This window comes from Euleptes europaea, chromosome 4, assembly GCF_029931775.1.
Source record: "Euleptes europaea isolate rEulEur1 chromosome 4, rEulEur1.hap1, whole genome shotgun sequence".
Lineage (NCBI taxonomy): Eukaryota > Metazoa > Chordata > Lepidosauria > Squamata > Sphaerodactylidae > Euleptes > Euleptes europaea.
The window spans coordinates 11,969,688-11,983,191 of NC_079315.1; the positions used below are offsets into that span (position 1 = coordinate 11,969,688).

At 50.4% G+C, this 13,504-nt stretch overlaps 1 protein-coding gene across 1 annotated transcript in view; it reads right to left on the minus strand.

The window, feature by feature from the left end:
* Positions 1 to 204: 204 nt before the first annotated feature.
* The window catches only part of SCNN1A (sodium channel epithelial 1 subunit alpha), a 31,717-nt gene continuing 18,417 nt past the window's right edge, over positions 205 to 13,504 (minus strand). Inside the window, exons 6-13 of the mRNA XM_056847935.1 lie at positions 13,073 to 13,236; positions 9,253 to 9,351; positions 9,027 to 9,144; positions 8,802 to 8,880; positions 7,529 to 7,586; positions 6,143 to 6,198; positions 2,669 to 2,744; positions 205 to 538 (exon numbers count right to left, since the gene is read on the minus strand). Of these exons, the coding sequence (XP_056703913.1) occupies positions 218 to 538; positions 2,669 to 2,744; positions 6,143 to 6,198; positions 7,529 to 7,586; positions 8,802 to 8,880; positions 9,027 to 9,144; positions 9,253 to 9,351; positions 13,073 to 13,236 (971 nt within the window). The 3' untranslated portion in view covers positions 205 to 217. The remainder of the gene's footprint in view (positions 539 to 2,668; positions 2,745 to 6,142; positions 6,199 to 7,528; positions 7,587 to 8,801; positions 8,881 to 9,026; positions 9,145 to 9,252; positions 9,352 to 13,072; positions 13,237 to 13,504) is intronic.

The window sequence follows — 13,504 nt, forward strand, 5'->3', positions numbered from 1 at the left end:
TTAGCCTCCGCCGCTCACATGGAGGAGTGGGGAATCAAACCCGGTTCTCCAGATCAGAGTCCACCGCTCCAAACCACCGCTCTTAACCTCTACACCACGCTGGTGTTTCCAGCTCCCTGCCCTGTGGAGGTGTCAGGCTTATCGCTCGGTGGTGGGTCGCAGGAGCTGAGCCCCTCTTCCAGCAGTGGTACATAGCAGGGCTGAATGCGGTTCGGTCTCACTCTCTTCCCCTGCAGGGAAAGCTGTGTGCGGCTAGTGATTCCAAGCTATTGTAGGAGGGCAGCGTGGCTACCCTGGTTGCCACGGGCAGGTGTTGTGGGGAGCCAGGTGTAACAGGCCCGCTGCAGAAGGCCGTGTTGTCGTGGCCACCGGAGGCGGGGAGGTCAGCGGATCGGTGCAGGTAGGCCCACTGCAAGGCAAGGATGCAGGTGACCGCCAGGAAGTCGAAGATCAGCTCAGCCAGCTCTACGACGGAGAGGACGGAGGAGCCGAACCAGAGGCTCCATTGGTTGCCCAGTTGGGACAGCAGCGTCACCACCTGCCGAGCGGAGAGCGCAAAGTCAGGGGTGGTGGTGGGAGAGCCACGGCGCACGGGGAAAGATCCCAAGAATGTTCTGTGGTCCCCCCACTGGTTTTTCTTTGGAACCCGCGGGCATGTGGGGCCCCTGGTTCTGAGTGGGACGCGGGGGCCTTGACCCGTTTCTTTTCCAACCCAAACTGGTGTTCTGGAGCTATTTGCCCTGTTGGGGGGGGGCAAGGATATGAGTAAGATACTGTGTCCATTGGGGCAAATAACAGCCTTGAGGTAGGGTTGCCAACTTTGGGTTGGGAAATTCCTGGAGATCTGGGTGGAGCCTGGAAAGGATGGGTTTTGGGGAGATATCCTGCCAATAAGTCCTTTCTCCAAAGCTGCCATTGCCTCCAGGGGAACAGATCTCGGTCATCTGGAGAGCAGTTCTGCCAGATCTCTAGGCCCCACCTGGAGGGTGGCAACCCTACACTGCAGGGCCGTTTAGTTTAGGAAATGATGTGTGTTGGGATGGGAAAGGGTTCAGCCTTTCTTCCTTCTGGTCCCAATACAACTGTTTCATGTACGGGTGCTGTTTCCAAGGACAAAGATGCGTGGGACCATGGACCGTAGAGACCCCAGAATCAAGAGCAGTTTTGCTGCCTAAGGCTGCCTTGTGTGCTCTTGTAAAGAGGGGGGTGGGGGGAGACAGAAATTCTGAAAATTTTTGAAATTTGGACTAGATCCAAATTTGATTCTCAAATGTTACAATCAAAACATGCGAAAAGAGCTGCCTTGGCAATCTCTTTTTGTATGCCAAGTGCCGGCAATACTAAATATTTGCAAAGCCACAGAGGACACTTTCGGCTTCCATTGCAGGATGGTCGGATAGGCAAAAATGAAATGTAATAAAAATTCAGACCGATTAGCCTCAAAATGCCTTGCTGTGCAGCATCAGGAAAACAAGGGGAGACGTTGCGTTTGGAAGCCTACTAACACGCTTTGCTCTGCTGTTTATCAGGTTTTTTTTCTTTTATTGCACTTTTGGCTTTAACTGTTTTATAAGACCTCTAATATGAGCGCCGTATTCTGAAGGGTGGTATGAAAATGCAATCAAATGAGGCAGGCGGAAAGGGAAAAGCTGCTTTGCTATTAAGTGATGTTACAGACACTGTCCAGTAGGTGCTGACGACTCTAACCAAAACATTGCTAACAGGATTTCAAACTGCAGTGTTTTCTGAACAAGGGCCCTTGGGGGGGGGGGGTTCATGCGCTGGGGAAATGCGCTACTTGGAAGACAGAAGCGTTTGTTTGAAAGAAGACCTCTAGATTCCCATTCAAAGCGATTGTAGTCCATGAACATGAACACATGAAGCTGCCTTCTACTGAATCAGACCCTTGGCCCATCCAAGTCAGTATTGTCTACTCAGACCGGCAGTGGCTCTCCAGGGTCTCAGGATGAGGTCTTTCCCATCACCTACTTGCCTAGTCTCTTTAACTGGAGATGCCGGGGATTGAACCTGGGACCTTCTGCATGCCAAGCAGATGCTCTACCAATGAGCCACGCCCCCCTCCCCTTAGTTAGACCAGCAGTTCTGGGCATCAGGAGTCTTCCACTGGGATGTGGGTTTTCTCCTGCTTGATCTGCCAATACAGTGCAGCAAGAGCAAGGCTTCCACATTGTGGGTTACCTCACACTTTCCCTACCCGCCGCCCCCAGCCATTCCCTCTCCCGCACCACCAGAAGGTCTTTTCAGGGTTTTAAAAACAATTGATCTATGGCTAAAGCATTACAAAGCTATAATGATATATACTGATCACCCCATCTTGTAGTGACGTGGCTGGGGTGGGAGGAATGGGGAGGCGAATAATTACACCAAAGTGGGTGGGACCAAAAAGGAATTGGGGTTCCAGTGGCATTCAACCTGGCTTTATTGCAACCTTTCCAAAAAAACGCTGTAGTGAGGCAGATTCAGGAAAGATGGTGACAAAGCCGGAAGACGTGTGCACGGACCAAGGGCTTGCGGGAAAGCAGGGAATTAAACCCTGTTTCACGCACACCAGACTGAAACAGTAGGGTGAAAGTGACCTTGGTCACCTATCTCGGGAGAGCAGCGCTGAAGCCAGCCCATGCCGAGCGACGCTGAACAGAATACATACTGTGAAAGCAGGAGACTCCCCGTTGCTTTTATAATTCCACTCCTGAAAAAATATATTCACTTTGGCAATTCCATTCCTAGTAATGAAAGAGGGATTGAGTGAACCCAGCTTTGCCAGGATGGGCACCCCCTACTCCGTCCCCTATGCCTTCTTCCCCCAATGCACTTCTTCCGTTCCTTTCACATTTTCAGCCTGCGGCCTCTTCGTAACCTGCCATAAGCCCATGTCTGTTGAAGCTGCACACGCGGCCCTGTAGCCCGGCAAAACTTTGGAAGCAATAGGAGTATCGACCCAGAAGCCCTATACCAAGTTCCTAGCTGACCTGCTTCCGCAACAAATGGATTCCTCTCTTTCCTGGTACATTTCATCAGTCTTACAGGCCTCCATCACCACTCGAGAAACATTTCATACCCCTTGCCATCAAATGGAAAAGGCGTGGCCCAGGGATCCAGCCCCGCACTCTGCCTCTGATGGGCTTCCAAGCGCCTGCTTGCTGCTTCCGCTAAAATAACTCTCCCTCGCCATGCAGACAACTGGTCCCGATGTTCCTCCGTCTTACTGGAGCAGGAGTGCTTCAGAAAAGCCCAAGAGGCATCACTTTTAGGTCTGCAGGCAGCACCCATTTGGATACAACTGTCTCCTCCACAGGAAGGTGCTCGGTTTGGAACATCCTAACGTTTTGTGGAGCTTCCTGACATTTTGTGATTGGCCCCCAACCATGGTAAGCCCTTTTGGGACTGGCTGTAAGCCCTTTTGGGTTTGGTCCCCAACCATGGTAAGCCCTTTTGGGATTGGCCCCCAACCATGGTAACCCCATTTGGGATTGGTCCCAACCAAGGTAATCCCTTTTATGATTAGCCCCAACCAAGGTAAGCCCTTTTGGGATCGGCCCCAACCATGGTAAGCCGTTTTGGGATTAGTCCCATTGCCACGGCAGCCATATTGTTATGGCGCCCTGCTACCTGTTCTCCAAATACCGAAAGTATCCACAGGCTCAGCAAGGTCAGGGATCCTGCGACCAAATCCCACATCCCAGCACCTTTTCACTCCTCACAGTGGATCCGGAGCGAATCCAAAGGTACAGGCACGTAGCACAGTTTTCTGTGGGACAGCCGGCTCTGGAAAGTGCACGGGGGGGGGGGGGCACTTCTTTGAAAGCAGTCTGACATCAATCTCCAGCACACAGTTTCCTGCCATGCCAGCTTTCAAAGCACTTTTCCCATGGAGGAGTTACTTTTGAGTAAGTTACAGGTGGGTAGCTGTGTTGGTCTGCAGCGGAAGAGCAAGATTTGAGTCCAATGGCACCTTAAGGACCAACAAGATTTCCTGGGTATAAACCTTTGAGAGTCAAATTCCCCTTTATCAAATATGTCAGATGACTCTCGAAAGCTTATTCCCTGGAAATCTTGTCTGTGTTAAGAACATAAGAAAAGCCCTGCTGGGTCAGACCAAGGCCTGTCAAGTCCAGCAGTCTGCTCACACAGTGGCCAACCAGGTACCCCTAGGAAGACCACAAGCAAGACTGCAGCAGCATTGTCCTGCCTGTGTTCCACATCACCTAATATAATGGGCCTGCTCCTCTGATCCTGGAGAGAATAGGTATGCATCGTGACTAGTATTCATTTTAATTAGTAGCCATGAATACCCCTCTCCTCCATGAACATGTCCACTCTCCTCTTCAAGCCTTCCAAGTGGGCAGCCATTACCACATCCTGGGGCAGGGAGTTCCACAATTGAACTATGCGTTGTGTGAAGAAATGCTTCCTTTTATCTGTTTTGAATTGCTCACTCTTCAGTTTCAGCAGATGGTATTATAAGAGAGGGAGAAAAGCTTCCCCCGTCCGCTCTCCATACCAGTCTTAAAGGTGTTCTGGACTCAAATCTTCCACTTTTGAATAAGAAACCTGGGGTATTATGGCTTATCTAATCCCATTATGGGGTGAATAGATCATTGCATATTGTGGTGAATCACCATTAGCTTCGAATGTTAGGGCTAAGCTGTGAAAATGAACTCCGGGAGTTTGAATCCAGAACTGTTCAGCCCACACGGGGCTCTGACCTGTCAGGCTATTTCACCATGACTAGGACAAAATGCTGAAATCTCCCAAGTTCATACTGATAAGGCCAAATTAGGCAACATAGTCTACTCTGATTGGTCTGTAGGGTCTCAGGAACAGGTCCTCCCAATCCCTGCTGCCTGTGATCCTTTAGTTGGAGAGGCCGGGGATTGAACCGGGGACCTTCTGCATGCAGAGCAGGCACTCCGTCACTGAGCCACTGCCCTTCTTAATATTCTCTGCCTCTGCCGCCTGGATTTGTAGGCAAGTCAGACACAGCGAAGTCATTTTGGCTCTAATCCAGGTCTAGTGGCGCACGACAAGCAGTTATTCTGATGAGGAAACTCAGTTGCTGCAAGAACACGTTCAGCCCATTCATTGTGTGTGCGCGTGCGCGTGTGTGTGCAAGTCTATTAGATGAGAATTGTGCTGCAGGGGTTTACTAGCTGCAGCAACAATACATGGCTTTCCCCAATTGGCGCATTTAGCCTCTGGGCTTCCATTGGTTGTGAGCAACTCGAAATGGAGAAGAAATGGGGGCAAACATATTTTAAAGCAAAATTCCTTGTAGCTACCTGCTGTCTGAACTAAATGCTAATCTTAAACACTGGACAAAGCCTCAAGCCCTTTTTTTGGGTCGCTCACCCATCTGTGGTTCCTGAGAACAACTTTGACTATTTTGGGGAAGAAGGGATTTCTTGTATCGCTTCTTTAATTCCATCGTTCCCGAAAGTCCAGCAGTGATTCCAGCAACCTGGCTAAAACTCTAAACCAAGGAATCTTTTCTCTGAGCCCAGAATTCACCACAGCTGCCTTCCAAGGAGCTGATGACATGGTGAAGTTCCATCCTCCACTAGGGTTGCCAACCTCCAGGTAGTAGCTGGAGACATCCCACTATTACAACTGATCTCCAGCCAATAGAAATCAGTTCACCTGGAGAAAATGGCCACTTTGGCAATTGGACTCTATGGCACCGAAGTCCCTCCTCTCCCTAAACCCCGCCCTCCTCAGGCTCTGCCCCAAAAATCTCCAGGTATTTCCCAACCCGGAGCTGGCAACCCTATCCTTCACCCTGTTCCCTTGAAAGTTTAAATCTACCTTGGGTTGCCAACCTTCAGGTAATAGCTAGAGATCTCCTGCTATTACAACTGATCTCCAGCCGATAGAAATCAGTTCACCTGGAGAAAATGGCTGCTTTGGCCATTGAACTCTATGGCATTGAAGTCCCTCCCCTCTCCAAACCCCACCCTCCTCAGGCTCCACCCCAAAAACCTCCCGCCAGTAGCCAAGACGGACCTGGCAACCCTACATCTAACCCCTGCAATCCCATGGTATCTGCCCACCAATGGAATTCTCTCCCTAAAACCTTCTTCTGAAACTCTAAAATCCACATTTTGGCTGTAGGTGGAGCTCTTACCTCTTGGATGTGATGTTGTACTTATTCTGCCGAGACAGCATGTGAAAGACCCAGGCCTGGAAAGACAGGATAGGAGATAGTTGCAAAATAACCAGAAAAGGCAAACAAACTCAGGAGCTAGCAATGTGTTACACCTAGAACGTGTCCAGAGGAGGGCAACAAAGATGGTGAGGGGGTCTGGAGACCAAGTCCTCTGAGGAAAGGTTGAAGGAGCTGGGTATGTTTAGCCTGAAGAGAAGACTGAGAGGTGATATGATAACCATCTTCATGTACTTGAAGGGCTGTCCTATAGAGGAGGGTGCCAAGTTGTTTTCTGTTGCCCCAGAAGGTCGAACCAGAACCGGTGGGTTGAAATTAAATCAAAAGAGTTTCCGTCTAAACATTAGGATGAATTTTCTAACAGTTAGAGTGGTTCCTCAGTGGAACAGGCTTCCTCAGGAGGTGGTAAGCTCTCCTTCCCTGGAGGTTTTAAGGAGAGGTTAGATGCCCATCTGTCAGCAATGCTGATTCTATAACCTTAGGCAGATGATGAGAGGGAGGGCACCTTGGCCATCTTCTGGGCATGGAGTAGGGATCCCTGGGGTTTGGGGGTGGGGGAGGTAGTAGTGAATTTCCTGTATTGTGCAGGGGGTTGGACTAGATGACCCTGGTGGTCTCTCTATGATTCCATTCTAGATTCGAATCCAGTGGCACCTTAGAGAACAACAGGATTTTCACGGTATGAGCTTTTGAGAGTCAAAGCAACCTTCATCAGATACAAACTCAAACACCCATAACTGAGATGTGGTGCCATTTTTTAAAAACTCAAAAGTGCTCTGGAAGGGGGAAATTTAGAAAGGGGAAAGTGCTCTGGAAGGGGGAATTTAGAGCAGACAGGGGAGAGGGAGCATTTAAACCTTTCCTATGGGGCTGTGGCTCAGTGGTAGAGCATCTGCCAGGCATGCAGAAGGTCCCAGGTCCAATCCCCTCCATCTCCAGTTAAAAGGGACCAGGTGGTGAGTGAGCGGGGGAAATCCTGCCCGAGACCCTGAAGAGCAGCTGCCAGTCTGAGTAGACAATACTGACTTTGATGGGCCAAGGGTCTGAATCAGCATAAGGCAGCTTCATGTGTGTTTATTCCTGTAATCTACACCCCCCTCCAATCATTTCCCCTGGAAGAAGCACCCTCTCCTACTTCACTCTAAACAGCCAGGACACAGGTGAGTCCAATTGATCTCTGGGATACAGAGGTTGGTTCCCCTGGAGGAAACAGCAACGTGGGAGGGTGGAGTTTATGCCCCTGATACACACTCCCTCCAAATCTCCATGATTTTCCGAAGCTGGAGTTGGCAGTCCTACCAGAAGTAGTTTGAGCGTGCATATACAACTAGAAAGTATTCCCTTTACCTCAGAGACTGGAGAAGGCCAGCGTGAATATCCAGCCGACAGCTGGTACTCGGTCATTCTAAAGAAACAAGAGACGTTTACAGCCACGGGGCTGACGGAACCTCCTGCCTATCCAGCTCCTTCTTGTGTTTTTAAAATAATTTTTATCTTGACATAGCGCTTTAAATAAATCATATTTTTATTATCTATATATTTTGTTTATCACACCCAACCTTGGGTACCCAGCTTCTGTTTTCTAGGTTGGGTTTCATTCCCCCCTTTTTTCTTCTATTATGGTACTGGACTCATCAGTTGGAGAAATTAGATAAGAACATAAGAAAAGCCCAAGGTCCATCAAGTCCAGCAGTCTGTTCACGCAGTGGCCAACCAAGGCCTCTAGCAGCGCATTCCTGAGATGCGCTAGCGGCCATGCCAAAAGGCCTTAGGAGGCCGGCAACGGCGCACACCGGCGCAAGGGCCCAAAACGCCAGCGCCCGGAAGGCGCACACTGGCGTGAGTGGCCCTATCGCCAGCGTGCAGGCCTGGACACTGGTCCCTGGCCGCCGCCACGGCAGCACTGGCCCTGGTCACCGCGGGAGCCTCCCGCTGGCATCTGGTTGCCGGCACAGGCTGCAGCAGCAAACCGGGAGGCGTTCCTGCGGTGTTCCGGCACCGGCCAGGGAGTGGGGCCGATGTTAGTCGGCCTCCTGAGCTGTTTCGGCTCAGGAATGCCCCTTTTTTTGTTGAGATATGCCACCTTTGAGGGTATCTCACCTTTGAGGGTATCTCCCTCAAATACACCTTTGGCGTATCTCCCGTGCAACCCTATGACTGCAGCAGCATTGTCCTGCCTGTATTCCACAGCACCTAATATAATAGGCCTGCTCCTCTGATCCTGGAGAGAATAGGTATGCATCATGACTAGTATCCATTTGACTAGTAGCCATGGATAGCCCTCTCCTCCATGAATGTGTCCACTCCCCTCTTAAAGCCTTCCAAGTTGGCAGCCATCACTACAACCTGGGGCAAGGAGTTTTACAATTTACATATAGTGAAAGTCCTCCCAAAAAACATAATGGAACAACTTAGCATTGCTGGACTTATTAAGATTGTTGGGAATTATGAGATGGGCCCACAAACAGAGTTTGGAAGGCTCGGGTGATACGACGTATCTAATCTTGAATCTCAACCCTGTTTTGCTTCATTTTATTGAATACTTTCTCCTGTTAAGCAAGTTCCGTGGAATTTGACCAGCTCCAGGAATGCGACTTTGCGAGTCTTGAAACATACTCACTTGCATGGTTTCCGACATTTGCTGAAACAGTCCAGAAAGCCTGCCTTGAACTCAGCCTGGAGTTTGTAATAACAATAACCTCAGCAGGGGAGAGAGAGATGAACATACAACGAGTTAGTTGCATAAGCCGCTTGCATGGGGTGAGCAAGTGAAGAATTAAGGGGAAGGGGTGGAAATGAGTGGAGCTCCACGTTTCGAAAGCCCCAATCCCCCTTCTGGACTTACCCCAGCCTGAGTGTTTCGTGTAGTCGCAATAAACTGCTCCAGGTGGTAATGGGTAGAAGTAATGGCCACAGCCGCAACGTTCCACCATGATAGTCTGAAAACAGGAACGAATGCAGACCTGGGAGAAGGCAGGGGAGAACCCATAACACACGGAAGCATCACGGTGCCCCAGGGAGCACGTGGTTGGCATGAGCTACGTGGTGGCAGCGGTGGGAAATGAAGATACCTGTTCAGTGTAACGGGACGGGTACAGGTTCTTCACTGGTACGTCGCTCCCATTTTCGGTGCAGTCACTGTAGCTGCCTCCAAGGCGGTTTGTTGTTTCCTGTCCCAACCATTTGAAATGTATCAGTTCTGTGCATCTTCCTCCCCTTCCTCCGGTTTCCACCTGCCTCTCCTGCCAAGGGGCTTTCTCTTGTTTCCCTCCCTGAGCCAGCGTGGTGTAGGGGTTAAGAGCGGTGGACTCTAATCTGGAGAACTGGGTTTGATTCCCTTCTCCTTCACATGAGCGGCGGACTCTAATCTGGTGAACCAGGTTGGTTTCCCCACTCCTCCACATGAAGCCAGCTGGGTGACCTTGGGCCAGTCACAGTTATCTCAGAACTCTCTCAGACCCAGCTTCCTCACAAAATGCCTGTTGTGGGGAGATTAAGGGAGTGTGATTGTAAGCCGCTATGAGACTCCTTTCAGTAAAGAAAAGCGGGTATAAAAACCAACTCTTCTTCTTCCCCCTGGTTATCGTACTGCTGGATTTTGGAGGGTAAACTGGCAATGTGATTGGTCTGAGGTCAGGAACTGTCCAGGTCTCCATGTGCTCAGCCTATATGTGTGCCATCAAATCACAGCTGACTTATGGCGACCCCATAGAGTTTTCAAGGCAAGAGGTGTTCGGAGGTGGTTTGCCATTGCCTGCCTCCATGTCACACCTCTGGTATTCCTTGGAGGTCTCCCATCCAAATACTAGACAGGGTCAAGGCTGAGTGTGTATGACTGGCCCAAGGTCACCCAGCAAGCTTCCATTGCCTGCCTCCACATCACGATCCTGGTAGTCCTTGGAGGTCACCCATCCACATTCTAACCAGGGCCGACCCTGCTTAGCTTCTGAGATCTGACAAGATCGGGATAGCCTAGGGCTGTCCAGGTGAGGGTTTATGCTCAGCAACTGCCCCAAAAGTCAATTGGCTTTTGGACTCCTAGGTGTGCCCTGAGCCACCAACTGGACAGCCCTGACCAGCCCTGACCACCAACTAGTGAACCCTGAGCTGCTGGACAGCCTGATGACCCTGGAGGCAGTGCTCGGGCCAAGGCTTGCCTGAATTTGGTGTCCCTGGGGCCACCCCAAACGCTGATACCCTGGGCCATTGCCAACTTCTAGTTGAGGCCTGGCAATTTCCCAGAATTCCAACTGAGCTCCAGACTACCTAGATCAGTCCCCCTGGAGGAAATGGCTGCTTCGGAGGGCAGACTATGGAAATATACCTCACTAAGCATCCTTTCCTCCCCAAAACCCAGTCTTCGCCCCTCACATCTCCAGGAATTTACCAACCCAGAGTTGGCAACCCTAGGGCTGCTCGGTGGGAGGGCCACCCCCTCCAGTGCTCAGAGCCCCCCCTCAATGCAATAGGATAAGGCAGGGGTCGGCAAACTCATTAGTCAAAAGAGCCAAATATCAACAGTACAATGATTGAGATTTCTTTTGAGAGCCAAATTTCTTAAACTTAAACTATATAGGTAGGTACACTGTTTATTAACTTAATAAACTTTAATTAAAGTTTTAAGTCTTAATTAAACTATAGGTACACTGAATAAAACTTGATATCATACTTAATAATGATCTTATTTATTGATAAAATTAAATTGTAAGTCCCTGCCATTTCCCCGTCCGGAGTCCTCGTCTGGAGGCCTGGTCTACTGCCATAAAAACCTATTGGTAGACCTGGCCTCCGGCTGAGTCCCATTGGGAGGCCAGGTCTACCCATTGGCTTTCTTGGCAGTAGACCTGGCCTCCGGAGGCCCATAGAAGCCAATGGGTAGACCTGGCCTCTGAAGGGAGACTTGCCCCCCCCTCCTCGGGAGTCCAGGTCTACCGCCAAGAAAGCCACCCTCCACTTACCGGACAAGCCCCTGCTGGCTCCAAAGTGTGCCTCTTCTCTACAGGAACCCGCAGGCCCAGAAGATGATGGGGGAACGGAGTCGGTGCCGCAGGAGACCGGGCGCCGCGGCCAGCGCCGCTGCTGGGGACGTGCCGCCAAAGGAAGCCCGGCCCGCCCAACAGCTGATAGGCGGGAGGGGTGGGCCAGGAACCACAGAGCCGCCCGCCCAGCAATTGCATGGCTAGAGGGGAGGGGAGGCTTTAGCCTCCCAACCATTGAGGGCAAGGGAAAGGGGGACCTGGCCATTCTCCACGGGGGGTGGGAGAGACAGCGCGCCCGCTCTCTCTCTCTCTCTCTCTCTCAGGTGCACCGGCTCTGCAGCCGGCACAAGTGGGCGCGAGAGCAGGGGCTTCGAACCAAGTTCGGAGAGCCGCACTCAACAGGCCAAAGAGCCGCATGCAGCTCGTGAGCCGCAGTTTGCCGACCCCTGGGATAAGGGATGTGCCGGCCCCTGTCATCTGCGAGAAGTATAAAGCCTCTGGTCAGCCTCAATATAAATACAAGGAGCCTACCCTCCTGCCCTCACCTGGCTACTAGGGTTGAATCTTCCACCTCCGCTGTCAGAGGGGTGACAGCAAGTGAAAAAGCCATGCATAAAAGACCTATGTCTGGCCTGTTATCTAAGGGTAATCTTCCTTCCTATATGGATTCTCTGGTTAGTCCAAAGTTACATAGAAAATTTATGCATTCAAAATTTAATGGCCATTTTTCAATGGTTTTGCTAGGCCGTCTGCTAAAGATCTCTTTTTTAGACCGGCTCTGTGTCCCTGCGCTTTTCAGTCAGTGGACTCCTTGGTACATATCCTTTTGTACCGCCCTTACATAAACCAACTTGGGCTAAAACGGATTATACCATATTTTAACAAATGATCCACACCTTCTTGAATAACTTTGGAGCAAAAGGTTCAGTTCCTCTTAGAGGACCCTGACCCTTGGTTTTTGGAGGCTGCAGAAAAAAAACGAAGGGAGGTGTTTTTGGAGATAGGTCTTATTTAAGTTTTATGGTTTTATTGTTCAAGACCTTGGTCTAAGAACAGGGGGAAAGAAAGAAAGAAAGAAAGAAAGGAAGGAAGGGAAGGGAAGGGAAGGGAAGGGAAGGGAAGGGAAAGGAAAGGAAAGGAAAGGAAAGGAAAGGAAAGGAAAGAAAGAAAGAAAGAAAGAAAGAAAGAAAGAAAGAAAGAAAGAAAGAAAGAAAGAAAGAAAGAAAGAAGACCTAGGTCTACACTTGTGGATTTCCCCACCAAACCAAATAGTGCTCCTCCAGGGTTGCTTCAGGTTAGGAAAATGGGGAGGGGGCTTGGAGAGGCCAGATGGCTTATCATTTTCTTTCCTGCAACTGCTAATCGGTCCCCCCCCCATGAAAAATCTTTAGACAATAAAGCGGTGATTGTCACCACGAAGGTTTATGACGCTGGCTGTTTGCTGAACTCTCTGGTTTCACGGCACTGCGTAATAACGGGAGTTAGTTTATTTCGACCTCTTCTGACCTGCAAATCCAGACAATAGACTGCAGACTGAACTAACCTCAGAAGAAAACGGATCTTGTTGCACCCACCACATGCTTGTCCTTTCCTGGAAATGGATCTTGTTGCACCCATATGCTCGTCCTTTCCTGGGCCCGTACCAACAGCTGCCTCCCCACTAAGGTGGTAAACTCTACATTGGAAAATTCCTGGAGATTTGAGAGTGAAGCCGGGCAAAAGCAGCATTTGAGGAGGGGAGGGACCTCAGTGGGGCATGATGCTGTAGAGTCCATCCTCCAAAGTAGCCATTTCCTCCTGGGGAACTGATCTCTGTCAACTGGCAATCAGTTATAAATCTGAGAAATCTCCAGGCCACACCTGGAGGTTGGCAACCTGCCATGCATGCTGGAGCTCCCCCCTTCCCCCTTACCTTTCTCATGCTGATGGAGGTTTCCATGCCGGGACGCACGTTAAAACCCCCCTCGTCCATGAAAGCTGGCTCATTCTGAGCATGGACCATCACCCGGGCTCCCGTCACCGTGGAGAGAAGAGGGATGAAGTCGTTCTGCTCTGTGCGGACAACCAGAGAGAGGCCTGAAGAGACGGGCAGAAAACGGTAAGAAAAGACAGGGTGTGAAAAGAGTCCGGGAAGGTTAGGTAAATCAGGTAGAATTAAGGATGGCAAAGAGACTGAGAACATGACAGAGTCTGAAGGGAATTCAGGGCCGAATCTAGGGCCACCAGGTCCCTCTTCGCCACCGACGGGAGGTTTTTGGGGCGGAGCCTGAGGAGGGCAGGGTTTGGGGAGGGGAGATACTTCAATGCCATAGAGTCCAATTGCCAAAGCGGCCATTTTTCTCCA